Raw genomic sequence first — 17,142 nt, 5'->3', positions numbered from 1 at the left:
ATCTATCAAGAAAAGGAAAGCAGTCAAGTTGGATCAGAAAATAATCCAACAAGTATCATGGGGAATTCAGATTTGTCAGTGGCAATGGTGAACACAATAAAGGAGAAAGACAGAATACGAGAAGCGGTGAAGCGATCGGCACCAATGAAGTCAACTATAATAAACAAGGCTACAAAATACATATCAGTTTTTACAGTACAATAACATGCATTTTTTCTTCCTTTTATGTTTTCTTTTCTTATGTGCCACTCCAGCTACTTCAACGCCATCCCCAGATAAAATTTTTAATTGAACTACAGCAATACCCTGCATAGCACTGATAATTGGTACCGAAACTGTTCCGTGTTATGTGAAACCGTGATGATTGAGGTATAATTATAATGGGTTTTAATTGAATGTGTACCAGAGAACCAGTCTATAAACAAATTATAATAAATCCACAGGTGACCCCCGCTTAACGCTGATAATTCGTTCCGTAAAAACAGAGCGCTAAGTGAATTCGTGAAAACTTAGCGCCGCATTCCCATAAGGTAACATATGTATTTGTGAGTTGCGGTCGGTGCCATAGGATATTTCCTAATCAATAATAAACGGTAGTAAAAAGATGCACAAACGTCGATCAAAATATTTAATATTCAAATATTTGTACATATAAAATATTCTGCATTACATACGTATATAATTATGTGGTAACTACTTACGTATCAAAATTAAACTTACAATTTCAATTAAAATCATGAATTTAATTGATCTAAATTGATTTAATTTAATTGATGAATTTAATCATGAAAAATGTGTCGATTTTGGGTTGAACTTTGGCCCTCTTCCAAATAAACTCAAGGGGGTATTAATTTTAAATCCCCCGCAGCGTTACCACCCAACAATAAAGTCAACCGATCCTTCGCCACTTTGAAACCTGGTATGCTTTTTTCTTCTTTCAATATGAAACTTCTTTTAGGCATTCGTTTCCACAAAAGTCCTGCTTCATCTATGTTAAAAATTTGTTGAGAAGTATAACACATAACATCCCTCTTCAATAATTTTAACAAGTTCTTTTTTGAAAGTTTCGGCTCCTTCTGCACTTTCTGAAGGAGCTGGATTTTAATTCTGTGGATCTTAATTTAATTTTAAATCTATTCAACCAGCCCTTACTAGTTTTAAATGGTTCCACATTTTTTTTTTTTAGATGAGTTTTCTTCAGATCATCATATTGGCTAATCTCTCTCTCTCTCTCTCTCTCTCTCTCTCTCTCTCCTTTTTTTTAATAATATTTAACTTAACTGAATTCTGCATTGGATATTATCTTCAATAAAATTAGTTAAAGTCTTTCCATTTCAATCCTAATAGCTGGCCTAGCCCTAGTTTTTTGCAGTGGAACAGCTATCTTTCCCACTGCTAAAATTAATTCTTTATTTTTTTTTTTATAATTTTTCTTACAGTTAAACTTGCAAGTCCTAAATTATGGCACACATCCACTTGTCTTTGACCGGAATCGATTCGCTTCAAAACATCTAATTTAATTTTCAAATTCAGTCTTTTTCTTACATTTATAGTCTTCTTACTGCGCTCAGACATTGTTGCTTTTTCATTCTTATCGGCCATTAGTAACTCTTCGAAAATGTAACTGCATTGGTTGCATTAATTATGATACAATATTCGAGTAAACTGTCCGTTTCGCACGATATCTAATAAGGTACTGAGTGATGACTAGACTTTAGATAAATGCAAGTAACGCAAATATTACAAGCAATATACTTGATCATTTTTTAAAATGTTGATCTCGGAACTACGTAAGAAGTCACTGTACTGTACTGCAATTAAATTAGCGTGCGAGAAAATTTCACTGAGCGTGGGAAAATTTCTCAAGTCAGTGTGGGAAACGTTTTAATGCTGTTTTGCTATTCATTTTCAAGCTATCGACTCCATCAAATGAAACGATTTCATTAAATATGCCAAAACTGCAATCTGTAAAAGAGCATTATAGTGATCTGTGACAGCATTATAGTCAGATACGGGTTATAATATAAGAACAGCGTTATAGCAAATCAGCGTAAAGCGAACCGCGTTATAACGGGGGCCTGCTGTATAAACAATTTGTGCTTGATAGCCAATTAAAAGGATTTGAAATTAAAAAAATATTGCAAAAAATTTTTTAATGAAAAGGTAACATAATGAGAGACGAGAAAAAAGCTTTAAAAAAGGTAGTTGTTTATTCAGGTATTTCAATAATGAAGTCTGGTGAAGTCGTCTTTTCTTTTTCTTGGTGTTCATGTTTTTGTAGCATCTAATCCCATCTTGTAAAATTGGCTGTATCTTGACGCTATGTTCAACATTCAGATATCCATGTTCAACATTCAGATATCTATTCACGATCGCCTTGCAACCCCCCCTGAAAAACTTTCTCCAATCTTCTGTTGAAAATACTTTTGGTGCCACTTCAGAATTGTTTTCCTCTTCTTCATATGCAGTTTGCTCATCAATTTCAAGGAGAGCTGCACCATCTAAGTTGCATGCGAGTCAATGCAGTCACATACATTGACAGTGTCCAAAGTTTCGAATCCCAAGTCTTTTCCGATCTTCACAATGTCTTCGGCATTTGTCCGAACTTGGATTCAAAACCAGTGAAATCATTTTACTAAATGGGGCAAAACATGCTGCCCAAAAGAATGCATGTTGTTGGCAGTGATTTCTAGCCAAGATGCAGATACAAAATTCAATCGTATTTAAAGGGGTAAAAAAATGTGAAATGAAAAGTTTGAAAAGCTGTCACGTCATCTCAAAAACAAGATGAAATTAAGAATACTGAACACTGTTGCACGTTGCAGCTGACTGCCTGAGGGGAGCTGTTGTCACATGCACATGCGAGACAATAGAGTTGGCACCACAGCATATTGTACCATACTGAGGCTATGACAACGCAGCATACAGGGTGTTTCAGTTAAACGTTTCAGAACTTCTAAGAGGGGTAGGGTACATCCTGACAACTCGAAATCATATAGCAATGTGGGGTCGGAAATGCTTTCCTGAAGCGATGTTGTACACAGAAGCACCATAAAGAAAAGAGACCGTAAGTGAGAAATCGTTTTAATAATACATGAAAAGAAGCAAAAGGTACATGGATTAAAGTAAGTGTTCGAAGTTTCTTCAACCTCGTATTGCTTTCGCACAGTGGTACCTTGGAAAATGTGCTACAAATCCCCTTTTTCCTGCTGAAGTGTTGTTTTCCGATGAGGCATCCTTCACAAGGGAAGGAATTTTCAACACGCATAACGACCATATCTGGGCGGTCGAGAACCCACGTGCAATACGACGTCGTGCAGCACAGATTCGATTTTCTCATCGGAGATCACCTCATCGGACCTTACCTGTTACCGTGTCATCTAACCGGACCTATCTACTTGATCTTTCTGCAGCAAGTATTGCCACAACTTTTGAGAGATGAACAGATTTCTGCATCGACGCAACAGACAATGTGGTTCCAACACGATGGAGCCCCTGCCCATTATAGCGGAGATGTTCGTAACTACCTGGATGTCACATTTGGTCAACAGTGGATCGGACGTGGTGGTCCCGTGCGTTGGCCTGCTCGGTCACCCGACCTATCATGTCTTGATTTTTATTTCTGGGGTCATATGAAATCGCTAGTTTATGACACCCCTGTTGACAATGCTGAGGAGCTGGTTGCAAGAATCGCAGTAGCTGCCGAAGAAATTCGAAATTCGCCTGGAGTATTCCAGAATGTTCGGATGTCCATGCGTCGGAGATGTGAGGCGTGCATTGTAGCCCGTGGAAGAAACTTCGAACACTTACTTTAATCCATGTACCTTTTGCTTCTTTTCATGTATTATTAAAACGATTTCTCACTTACGGTCTCTTTTCTTTTTATGGTGCTTCTGTGTACAACACCGCTTCAGGAAAGCATTTCCGACCCCACATTGCTATATGATTTCGAGTTGTCAGGATGTACCCTATCCCTCTTAGAAGTTCTGAAACGTTTAACTGAAACACCCTGTATATATAGAGTATGTGTCTAGGCTATTGAATGAGTTTTAATATGTACAGTAAATCTGGCTTAAACTTAATTGAAAACTGTGTTATACTGAAACCCGTGCTGTTTGAGGCCGTGCTAAGCGAGGTATTGCTGTAATTAAAAATATATACCGGTAACTATTTTTCTTCATTTTTCTGAGGATATTATGTGGTTTTTGTAATTTTGGCATATCAGGGATATAGTAGCAATATTTTATTAGTCATGCCCGAGTTACAAAAACTCGACTTACGTAAGAAGTCCTGGAATGTATCTCTTACGTATGTCGGAGACACTGTATTTTTGGATTAACCAGGAAATTGATTATCCGGGAATTTTTTTTTTATCATCTATCCTGGAAAATCAAGAGTCTACTGTACTTTTAAAATAATTTTTAGCAATACTGATTAGAGTAAAATTTGAATATAATGAAATTAATGATTTTCCCAATATGTTGAGTATAACAGGATATTAATGTACTGAAATTCCTGAGGAAGTGCAATTTTGTAAACTTTCATGCTTTCTCAGCTCTTCCAGTTGAAAGTGAACCTATATTAAAAAATTTTTCCATTTTCAATTTCTAAAGCTTGGCAAGTATGTTATTAGATAACACAAATTACCTTTAATCTACTTGTCAGCTTCAGTCTCCAATTTATAATGTGACAATACTAGAAATCTGATCTAGCACTGCCAAGTTCTAAAAAAGGATGTCCTCCCATGGCCACCATTGCACCCAACGTTTTAATTACCTCAATGCACAAGGTAATGCCTACCAATAACACAGGCTGCTGTGCCAGTACATGGAGATGAAAGTATCATAAAAGAGATTTTCATAAGGCCTGTGCAAAAAGTTTAAAAGCTCTATTTATTGATCAAGTGTTCAATGTGCCTATTATCAGTTCCAATCAAAACTGTGGCCATCTATTTACAAGGAGAAATCACTATCAGAAACCTGTTTCTCATGATTAGCACACTCCTTCAAACTTGGTTCCAACTGATTGTATAAGCTTCCTTCAAATGCAATTTTTCTGTGAGAAAATCAAAAATTTCGTCAGAAAATGAAAAAAAAAAAAAAAAAAACCTTAGCAAATTTTAACTATGCCCCTTTCCCAGAAATTTTGACTTTATCTGTTTAATTAAGGTTTGGCTTAAAGAAACAACTGAAGATTATTTAATACCTAGTACTGTGAGATATTATCCGTGTTTAAATTATTGTAAGAATAAAAGAGGGGTGGGATCTTAACCTTGCTGATAAGCTCATTTAAAATAATGAAAAATGATAAACTCAATCTGATAAATTTAAAGCCATGATTGTGGAATTTTGTTCAAGTATTTATACTGGGTGTGTAATTAATGTATAATTAGTATTAGTTCATTGTAGAATATCTAAATATTACATTTCATACATATTAATTTAATATAAGCACATTTACAACAAATGTCCCATTTTGTAAATTCACTAATGACAGAATTACAAGAGCGTGAGACAACCTTCTTCAATCAGCACAATCTCATTAATAGAAGGGAGAATATTTTACAAACTCATTTATTAATTAATAATAAAAAAATTGAAATCATTAACTTCAAATTTATCCAATAAAAGTGAGAATACATATTTTTAATTCATTTGATTAATTTGGATAACATAATTTACTTTTTCTATTTCTGGAATAGAAAAGTACAGCGTGACAGCCTCGCACTTCAGTCATGTACATTATGTTTAACCACAAAAATCTGTATTGCCTATGATAGCATTCACAAATATTCCAAGCTCTCAACAAAGAACTACTTTGAAAATCATACTGCATTTTGGCATAATTCTCGATAGGAAAAGAAGAATTAACTGCAGAAACTTTTTAAGGTTTTTTTTTTACTTTTTCAGCACACATCAAGTGGGTGATAAAAAAAAAAAAAAAAAAGAAAAAGAAAAAAAGCTGTAATTAGGTATTAGCAAGGGCACATGATGCAAGCTTATGTAGCATCAGCCAAAAAAAAAAAAAAAAACACACTGCCTTCTCATTTTACCCATTCACTCACTCCAAATGTTTGTCGTCTAGTTTTGCCTTGAATCTGTTTAAGCTACCAATGTCTACAACAACAGATGGAAGTTTGTTCCAGCAATCAACCACCCACTGGCTAAAGGCAAACTTCTGCACATCTATCCTACAACTGTCTTTCCTCAATTTGAATTTATGCCCTCTCAGGCAATTATTCTGAGCAAGAGGAAGAATCCCATCAGCACTGAGCATGCTCAAACCATTCAAGGCTTTATACAGATCACCTTGTAGGTGCCTAGTCTCCAGACACTGTAATTTGCAAAACTTAAGCCTTTCTTCGTAAGAGCAACCCTTTGTTCCATTCACTAATCTTGTTGCCCTTTTCTGTATTCATTCCAACAGCTCTACATCCTTTTTTAAAATGAGGCCTCCAAACTTGTATACAGTACTCAAAGTGTGGTCTGACCATTGCCTTATACAAGGGGATAATCACCTCCTTATGGTGTGATTGGGGATAATCACCTCCCATACAAGTGAATAATCACCTCCAAATAGCTTAAAACTATGTACTTTGTAATGCTGCCCATTAATTTAATATTTACAAGGGACACAATTATGAACAACATGATTTTTAAACCACAATCATGTAACAATGATGATAGCCTTCCATGTTGGTACAAAGTGCATCGACAAAAACAGATGTACAGTGCAGACGAATGGAATACTTTATACACAATTAAATCTATCTTTTTGAAAGAATAAAGCAAAATGAAATAAAGGCAACTGTTTGTTTTTTCATTATTTTAATTTTTTTTAAAAGTAAGATGAGTGATTTAGCATAAGTGTTAAAGTCAAATACATAAGAGAGATATGTCTGCGAAAAAAACTAAAAACAATTTGAGAGAGAGATTCTTTCTTTTGAAGTCTACATTCTGGCACCTAACATTAATCCACTTGAAACTGATTTTATTACAGATCAGTTTGTGAAAACAGACTCCACAAACAGGATGGTGAAAATTATGAAATTTGAACTGAACATTAACCAAGATAAAATCAATTCGATTCCACCAATGATACATTTCTTCCAAAACCAGTGGAATGTAAACATTAACAAAACTGTTAACATAAAAAGCCCAATTTATATTCTTTGAGAATCAGATAATTTGACTTCAATAATTTTCAATATTAATTTTAGCAAGCTAAAAATCACGCCACTACACCCTCCTGATAGATCTATTATTACAAAATATTCATGCCCAATAAGTGAAAGAAGAACAAAAATTGTCTAAATTTTCTGACACCTAGGTCAGAGTTAAAATCAAAATATAAAATTTATCTGATAAGATAACAGAATGTCAAGTTCACTAAGTTTATTGTTTAAAAAAAAAAAAACATTCAAAAGAAATTCTGGCACTAAATCTGTTTAATATTCTTGACAGAGAATGTGATAAAAATTATTAATATTTGACAATTATTAATATATCAGATCTTTACTTATAGAACAATCTGATGGCAGATGGTTCTATGAGTAAATCTTTAAAGGCTTTCGTAATCTTTAAAGTAATTTTTTTAAGTAAATTTACCCTTTCAGGTAAATTTTTATGAATAATCTTTAAGGGCTTTCATGTTTTACAATGAGGTGGGAGAACTCTTTGTAGACCTTATCCTTCCAGTTCATCTGTGAAAATGGGATTTGGAGTGATTTTGAAGTAACAAGATGGCATTTGTGTGAAAGAAGAACAAAGCTTTTTATAGCACAATAAGAAATAGTAGGAGTAGAAACATTATGACTGGAGACCAAAAAGCAGATCAGGAGGTTTAAAAGAAAAAAAAAAATCTATTTATGGCAGACTAACAACTTAAGATAAAAAAAAAAAAAAAAAGCCATACAAAATTAAACAAACAGCACAATAAATTAAGCTATGGAGATTGCGACTCCTGCTAACACAGTGTATAATATAATCAATAATACTGGTGCAATTGGGTTTTCTCTCTGACCACTCACTGCAGGTGATGGTTGATGGCTCTCTGTCTTCTAACTTCTTCACTAATGCTGGTGTCCCCCCAAGGTTCAGTTTTTTCTCCCACTCTTTTCCTTATATTAATGACCTCCTTCCATCGACCAGAAATCCTACCCATAATTTTGCTGATGACATTACACTGCATTCCACCTTCCAGTTTGAAAAACCTTGCCCTGCACAAAGCTTCATCTTCTTGAATATCCACTACCAATTCCTTAAATGCCGATCTCTGGTAAATCTGCAGAGGGCAAAGATAATTTAGTTGATTTCAATCCTTCTAAAACTCAATCCTGTCTTATATCTCACAAAAAGGATCCTTCTGCTCCTATACTTATCTTTGATATTCTTGGCAAAGAATGTCAAGAATATCAAATGACAATCAGATTTATAGACAAAATCACACATCTCTATTGGGGATTACCCCCATTTATAATCTCTCTTGACATAAGCACATCACAAATATTGCTTCCTCTGCATCTAAAAAACTGGGTTCTCTCTTTCACTCTCTACATTACTTTTCTTCCAAATAGCTACTCACTCTGTAAAAATTTCCAATCAAATGAATCCAAATATCATACAAATTAACAATTGTATTTGTATAATATCGGGATTCGTTTTATCAATTTTAATGATGCTGTTGTCTTTTTTCACTTGTTGTTGTTGTTATTTGGATTTTAGGAGCATTAGCAACTGAGGTCATATTGCTCCGGGGATATGCGGTGGTCATTCCTTGACCTTTCCACATCCTCCGTATTTGGTGGTCACGGTTTTCACTTGTAAGTAGTGGTTGGTGATTTAATGTATTTGTGTGTCAGGTTGGAGCTCTTAAACTATTGGCACCAGATATGTTGGATCGTCAATTTCTCCTTCGAGTGTAAAGAAGCATTTAAGTAATTTTACTAAATACATCTAATTTGTATAAATTATATAAGTGAGAGTGTTCATATTGAAGCATTTTACAAGAGATTACTAAAGTAAATCTCTTATTCATTTTTAATAATTAATTTATAATGTACAACACATTGAGCTTCATTGTTCTTATAGTTATATATATAATTTAATGAGAATAAAACACTTCTTACCTGGGGGTTATCATAGAAAATTATATCTGGAACCTTAACCTTTCCATCAACAGGTAAGAAAGTTTCAAACTTTGAACTGCCAATATAGACTGTACCATCTTTAACATAACATGATGAATTTACGCCATATCCAACTTTAAAAATTTTGTTTTCAATTCCTGATTCTTCAAGGGCCCTATCTAAACTCTTCCTTACTAGTGGTGGGAGAAACCTAAAAAATATTAATATTAGTGATAAGTAAATTAGCTAAACTAATATTCGTTCAACTGATATCAAAGCTGACCTATGAAATTTTAAGTGGTCCACCTATTAAGTATTATTCCTTATGAATGATGCATCAGATATTATTACCATAATGTTTTCAATTTCATGAGTCACATGTAAGATTTTCAAAGACCATGCACTTTTCATTATCCAATTCTAATTTAACCTCGCTTGTTAAATTCAGACCAAAAGGATATCTCTTAGTTTTTATGGAGTCATAATATCCAAAGCAGATACAGGCCAAATACTGCAGAAAAGAGGCCAACAGTCTTTCAAGTGTGCCAGGTTTTCTCTGGTATGTTCAGAGCCTATAAACATGTATATAGGCTCTGAAAATAGGGGTGGGGGGGGTCACTCTAGTGTACAGTCTCTGGTACCAGTGGCAAATTTTTGAAATCACGAAGTCTGCATATAACAAAACCTTTATTTTAAAAAAATGGTACACTAAATGAATGTACTACTTAGGGGAGTGCTATATATTGAAATTAAACTAGAACAAAGGCAAGTCAGTCTTTTTTACTATTTACATGACAACTTGTGAAAATGATTAAATGAAATCATCTCATGGCTTCATTTAGAATAGTTTCAGTAATGCCTATAACACCAGTGCTATATTCTTCAAACAGGTCTCTGAGGTTGGGTATATTGTAGTTTTAAATGTTTTTCACCAACCTTATGTAGAAATAAAACACAACGAAAACGAAAAATATCAAGATTCCAGTTTTCGGTGTGTTTTATTTCTACATAAGGTTGGTGGAAAACATTTAAAACTACAATACCAGTGCTATATATTGCTGACCCCTGGCATAGTAATAGTATGGAGTTTTCACACCAAATCTCTATGCAATGTATGTAGTCATTGTATGCTGTATATCATTAGGCTTCAACATTAGGTATTATGGGAATTTCATCAATCTAAATTTTAACAGATTTATTAAAGAATTGATTGTAAGTCTTTCTCTAGAAGTTAGGCATCAAATATAATCATCATAATCTAAATCTGCCTACTGTAGCTGAGTGGACAATGAAAGAGTGTAGTAATATGTGTTTGAAAAATAACCTTGGTTCAAGCTCACGTGGTCACTAAATATGGTTAATGAAACTATTCTTGTCAAATAACAAGATGTAAACTTCTCTGACTTATGTGTTCATGCAGGAGAATAAATAGAACTTTTTTTTTTTTTATTTGAAATTTGAAAGGCTTGAAATAGCTGATTGGTCAACGTAAAAGTGCAGCAGCACATGTCAAGTTGACAGTGATTTGAACCTATATGAGTGCTACGTACAATTTATGACTGCTTGTAAGCTCACTTCATTAATCATTTAACCAAGTCAAATGCACAAAATGTTCTCATGTCAGATATTCTGAGAATTGCTCTTGCTGCCTTTACTACACTTTATGTGTGCTGTGTTTAAATGATTCTTTTCCTATGTGGTCAAGCTGGGAAATAAACAGAACATTTATTATTATTCAGTGAGTGTATAAGGCTATAGTAGTACAAATCAGTCTTTCTGGACTACTATGGAAAAGACTACTTTCCCTCCAATTTTTTCCACACGTTGACCAAGTTTAAATAAACATGTATATAGGCTCTGAAAAACAGAAGGGAGAGAGAGAGAGAGAGATGAATTATAGAAACAAACAATTGATATATGGAGTCATTAAAATACTGTCAGTTGGAAAAGACCAGAGCACATCATTTAGAGCATTCTGCACATATAGGGTTTCTTGAGAACTGTGCTCAGTCATATTTTTAACAATATGGTAAAAGGATTGGTACTTTTAAGCAGATCTCATGCAATGCAGCTGATGTTAGCCTTTTTTGGCTTTCACTAAACATGAGCTATAGCTGGGCAGCACATTCAAAAAGAAATAATACAATTGACCTTTGGGTAGATGAAGGGTAGCTTGCCAAATAGCTTATAGAACATTTCTGAATTCTTACTAAAATGATTCACTTTAAAATATCAGCTAAAAATAACAATAAAAATTCCAAACTCTGAATAAAAATCAGGGTCAAGGATGCTGAGTTTACCACTAGAAATCAAAGGCTAACTATTGCTCCTGGTTGAGGATCAGTAGAATGAGAGAAATAGAAATATGACACATTTTTCCAAGAATCAGTACTTTTTTGTGATACATTTTAATAACAATAAAAAAAAGCCAAATATTTTTGTATCAAAGTAAGGGTTAGAATTTACTGAAACAGCTGACTCCCGATGCTTTCCACATACTACAACTAATTTTGTTAATGATTTGCCTATTTTCTTTTCTCTCATTTCTTATTTTTCCTCGGTATAATTAATTAAGTATTTAGGATAAAGTGAATTTAAGTTCAAACTCAGTAAATATGCTTATATATAGAATAATATAATGAATACAGAAGAAAAATTTTGGAAGACTCAAAAGCAAACAAATTTTAGTTTTGGTAGGAAAGATTCAATCTCATTCTCTAAGAAGTTAGAGAAAAATTAAAGTTCATTTCAAATCAATTTCAAATGGGAATGAATTTAAATTAAGAAGCTGAATCTAAGTTTTCATTGAAAATGAATAAATTTAATTGCTACATTCAATAAACTGTTATTATTTTTATTAAAGGAATTCTGTGTATTATTAGAGTTAATGACATGGAATAACATTCAAACATGCATATAAATTTCAGGAAATACACAGTCATTTATATCTTCCAAAAATATTTCTTTTCTTTGAATGCATCTTTCTGTCTTGCAAGTTAGCTTGGAGTAAGACTATATGAAGAAGCATGGAACCTTAGTTTTGATCACTGGCAGTGGTACATGACATATTAATGCATTCTATCTTTCTTTTGAGTTACAACTCCAACCAAAAAGTCAGATGTCTCCAATATAGTAATTCCTTGTTAGGATGATTAAATTAAATTGTTTTGTGTCACCATTCAGGATAGTGTTGTTTATCACCAGTGATGTAGGTTGTTGGGTGGTATGGAACAGGATCTAAATGTTTTAACCAAAATGCTGATTATCAATATGCAAAACAAAAATAATGATATATAAAACTTGTTGCCAAGTGTCTTGTAATTCAGTGTACACAGTTGACACATGCAATGCATTAAGTTTTAATCCATTCATAATATATTATAACATTTTTGTATTTTATATTTTTAATATTATTTATAATATTTGAATTACTTTATAATGTTTATGATATATAAATATTATAAATTAACTAAAACAGAATTAAGGGTGACATTATAGGAGGAAAAATAATTACTGATACTGTAATTAACTTTAATGTCAGGATATAACTTTACACTTACACATAAGAGACTATGAAGCAATAAAATTTGAAAAATTTTGTATTAATACATAATTCATTTCATGATTGTAATACTACAGCAGTCTCAGACAGTTTTTAAATTCTATACAGTGGGATCAACTGATGATGATGATACCAACATTGAATTATAAATGGGAAGCCTTCAGGGACTTAATTTTGGAGGTTACTAGACTTTTCATTCCTAAGAAATACTGTTCAAGGTTTAGGCCTAAATGGATGTCAGATGAATTAACGGGGCTCATGGCAGAGAAGAAGAATGTATAGGATGCACATAAAGTATCAGGTGACACAGTAGCCTATGGCAGATATAAACTAGTCTGTAATCAAGTCACAAAGGAGGTTAGGCAGGCGAAGGCAGATTACGAGAAATCTTTGGCAAAGGATGCAAAGAAAAACAGCAAAGAGTTGTTTACTTATGTAAACTCTAGAAGGAAAGGGATGAATCAGATTGAACCACTTAACATTGATGGGTTTGACTATTGATGATCATGCTCATGCAGCTGATAAACTGAATGCAAAGAAAAACAGCAAAGAGTTCTTTACTTATGTAAACTCTAGAAGGAAAGGGATGAATCAGATTGAACCACTTAACATAGATGGGTTGACTATTGATGATCATGCTCATGTAGCTGATAAACTAAATGAGTATTTGCCATCTACATTCACACACGAGGAGTTATTCAACATGGGGAGTGCCAGAAATTTATCAAATGCTAACAGGGAGCTATGTAATTTTGTAATAGGTGAGAGCAAAGTGGAGGAGAAATTGTTGAAATTAAACATAAGAAAGGCACCTGGGGTGGACGGGATCTATCCAGTTATATTAAAGGAGGCAGCAAAGGAAGTAAGCAAACCCTTAGCCATAATTATGAGAGCTTCCTTGGATTCAGGGGAGGTCCCCATGGACTGGAGGTGTGCAAATGTATCACCCCAGAACACAAGTTAAACTTGTGTTCTGGGAAAAATAATGGAATCACTGGTTAAAGAAGCATTGCAGGATCATCTAGACAAGACTGCAGTAATAGTTAAGACACAGCATGGGTTTGTTAAAGGGAGGTCTTGTCTGACCAATTTGATTGGATACTATGATGCGGTCACAAAGGAATTGAATGCCAAAAATACTTTTGATATCATATACAGGTGACCCCTGTTTAATGCTGATAATCCATTCTCGAAAAACAGAGCGTTAAGTGAATCAGTGCTAAGCAAGTGCCATATTCCCATAATGTAACATATGTATTTGTGAGTTGCAATCTATGCCATAGGATATTTCCTAATCAATAATAAACAGTAGCGAAAAGACACACAAATATCGATCAAAATATTTAATATTAAAAATTTTACATATAAAACAATCTCCATTACATATGTATATAATTATGTGGTAAGTAACTACATTATGTATCAAAATTAAACTTAAAATCATGAATTTATTAATCTGATTGATGGCCCTGGGCTGTCGAGTTTTCATAACTTTGGTTGATTTTGGGTTGTACTTTGGCTGTCTTTCTAGTAAACTAAAAGGGGTTTTACTTTAAAATCTCCACAGCGTTACTACCCAACAATAAAGTCAACCGATCCTACGCCACTTTGAAGCCTGACATGTTTTTTATCCTTCTTTTGATATGAAACTTCGTTTAGGCATTCGTTTCCAAAAAAGTCCTGTTTCACCTATGTTAAAAATTTGTTGAGAAGTTTAACACCACTCTTCAATAATTTTTAGTTCTTTTTTAAAAGTTTCGGCTCCTTCTTGATCTGCACTTGCAGCTTCCCCCTGAATTTTAAATCTATCTTACCAGCCCTTACTAGCTTTAAATGGTTCCACATTTTATTATTATTTTTTTTAAGGTAAACTTTTTTCAGATCATCATATAGGCTAATCGATTTTTCTTTAATAAAATTTAACTTAATGGAATTGTGCGTTGGATCTTACCTTCAATAAAATTATTTAGAAATCTCTCCATTTCAATTATAATAGCCGGTCTAGTTGCTTGCAGTTGGACAGCTGTCTTTCCGGCTACTAAAATTAATTCTTTATAATTGTACTTGCAGTGGAATCTGCCAGTCCTAAATTATTGCACACATCCACTTGTCGTTGAAAAGAATCGATTAGCTTCAAAATGTATAATTTAATTTATTTTCAAATTCAGTATTTTTCTTACCATAGTAGGCTTCGTATCACATCCAGACATTCCTTTTTAATTCTTATCTGCCATTATTAATCTTCGAAAATGTAACAGCGTTGCATTAATTATGATAAAATGTTCGAGTAAACTAACCATGTCTAACACTGTACCGAGTGACTTCGGATAAATACATATAACGCAAATATTACAAGCAATATATTTGATCATTTTTGTTGATCTCGGAACTACGTAAGAAGTCATCATAGTGCAATTAAATTAGTGTGTGAGAAAATTTCACTGAGTGTGGGAAACTTTGCTATTCATTTTCAAGCTATCGACTACATCACACGAAATGTTTTCGTTAAACATGCCAAAAATTCAATCTGTACGCTAGTAAAAGAGTGTTAGAGTGAGATATAGGTTATAATATAAAAACAGCGTTATAGCAAATCAGCATAGAGCGAACCGCGTTATAACAAGGGCCTGCTGTACGTGGATTTCAGGAAAGCTTTTGATACTGTTGCACATGGAAGACTGCTGTACAAACTTCATTAAGGGTAAGTTGCTACAATGGATAAAGGGATGGTTGAGCGGGAGACCACAGAAAGTGGTAATCAATGGACAACGCTCTTCGTGGACAAATGTTATTATTGGAGTTCCCCAGGGTTCGGTGTTGGGCCCATTGTTGTTTTGTATATTTATCAATGATATTGATGAAAGTATATCAGGTTTAATGTCAAAGTTTGCAGATGATACAAAGGTTGGCAGGGTTGTTAATGACAGTAAAGACAGTATGCTACTCCAACTGGATCTAGATAAGTTGGGAAAATGGGCTGAGAAGTGGCAACTGAAGTTTAACATTGACAAATGCAAAGTACAGCATATGGGTAGCGATAACTGAAGAGAAATGTACGAACTGTGTGGTACTACATTCAGGGAAGTGGAAAGTGAAAAAGACCTGGGGGGTAACTGTGCAGTCAAATATGAAGTTTGCTGAGCAGTGCAGATGGGCTGCCAGGAGAGGTCACGGAGTCTTGTCAATGATATATAGGAATTTTGCTAGCAGGGACAGGGAGGTGATTATCCCATTATACAAGGGAATGGTCAGGCCACACCTAGAATACTGTGTATAGGTCTGGAGGCCTCATTTTAGGAAGGATGTAGAGTTGCTAGAACAAGTACAAAGAAGGGCAAGATTGGTGAGGGGAACAAAGGGGTGCTCTTACCAAGAAAGGCTAAAGTTCTGCAAATTGCAGCGCCTGGAAAGTAGGCACCTGCAAGGTGATCTGATTGAGGTGTATAAGGCCTTGAATGGGTTGAGCAAGCTGAATGCTGATGGGATTCTTCCTCTTGCTCAGACTAAGAACCTGAGGGAGCACAGTTTCAAATTGAGGAAAGATAGTTGTAGAATAGATGTGCAGAAATTTGCGTTTAGCCAGCAGGTAGTTGATTGGTGGAACAGGCTTCTATCTTTTGTTGTAGAAGCTAATAACCTAAATAAATTTAAGGCTGAGCTGGACAGACATTTGGAACGAATGGAGGGGTGAAATGGGAGTTTTTTTTTGGTTGATCTACACGAGCTTGCTTTCTTGCATCGTATTCCTCTACTAATGCTAATGCTAGCCTGTAGTAATATTTTTGATCAACTAACATTTATTGGTTAGATAGAACAGAATTTTTAGTAAAATTAGATAGTCTTAAACAGAATTTTTGCAAGTTAACACTTACAAAAATCCTATCTAAAATAGAGAAAGGTTTTCAATAATAAAAGTAAATTTCTTGTGAGCTTACTTCATTAATCAAATAGCCAATAATAAAAGTAAATTTCTTGTGAGCTTACTTCATTAATCAAATAGCCAAGTCAAATGCATAAAAATATCTGATGTCAGATATAATTGATAATTATCTCTGATTCCTTCACTACCACTTTCACATGTGTTAGTCCTATCTTCAAGGTTGTAGTTGTTGTTAGAGCTCAATGGTGCAAGGGCTACTGTAGCCTATCTTTAAAGTGGGAAACAAGAAAAAACTATATGTCCAAGTGTGCACAGTTAATGTAAAATACATTTAGAGAGTGCACTGTCATAATGGAGTTCCTACTCATAGGGTCTTCAATATAGACACACAATACTGACTGCTAATAGTCATAAGGGGATAGAATATTTTGATCATTTCCATACCTATAAAACAAGCATATCATCATGACTTGACCTGCCGACACAAAAGTGACTAAGTGAATTGCAACTGTGCTGCTGCCATTCTAATATGATATACAATAGACTTATGGGAAGGTCCACACTTATAAAGTA

The 17,142-nt window shown here is 34.1% G+C and overlaps 1 protein-coding gene across 1 annotated transcript in view; it reads right to left on the bottom strand.

The window, feature by feature from the left end:
• c12.2 (von Willebrand factor A domain-containing protein c12.2) overlaps positions 1-17,142 on the bottom strand; it is a 574,487-nt gene that overhangs the window by 288,290 nt on the left and 269,055 nt on the right. Inside the window, exon 19 of the mRNA XM_090380213.1 lies at positions 9,128-9,338. Within this exon, the coding sequence (XP_090236339.1) occupies positions 9,128-9,338 (211 nt within the window). The remainder of the gene's footprint in view (positions 1-9,127; positions 9,339-17,142) is intronic.

The sequence above is a fragment of the Mastigoproctus giganteus genome, chromosome 8 (genome assembly GCF_048544385.1).
Source record: "Mastigoproctus giganteus isolate SK-2022 chromosome 8, ASM4854438v1, whole genome shotgun sequence".
Classification (NCBI taxonomy): Eukaryota; Metazoa; Arthropoda; class Arachnida; order Uropygi; family Thelyphonidae; genus Mastigoproctus; species Mastigoproctus giganteus.
Note: the sequence above shows the minus strand (reverse complement) of the source record. Positions and strands in the feature narration are given on the sequence as shown.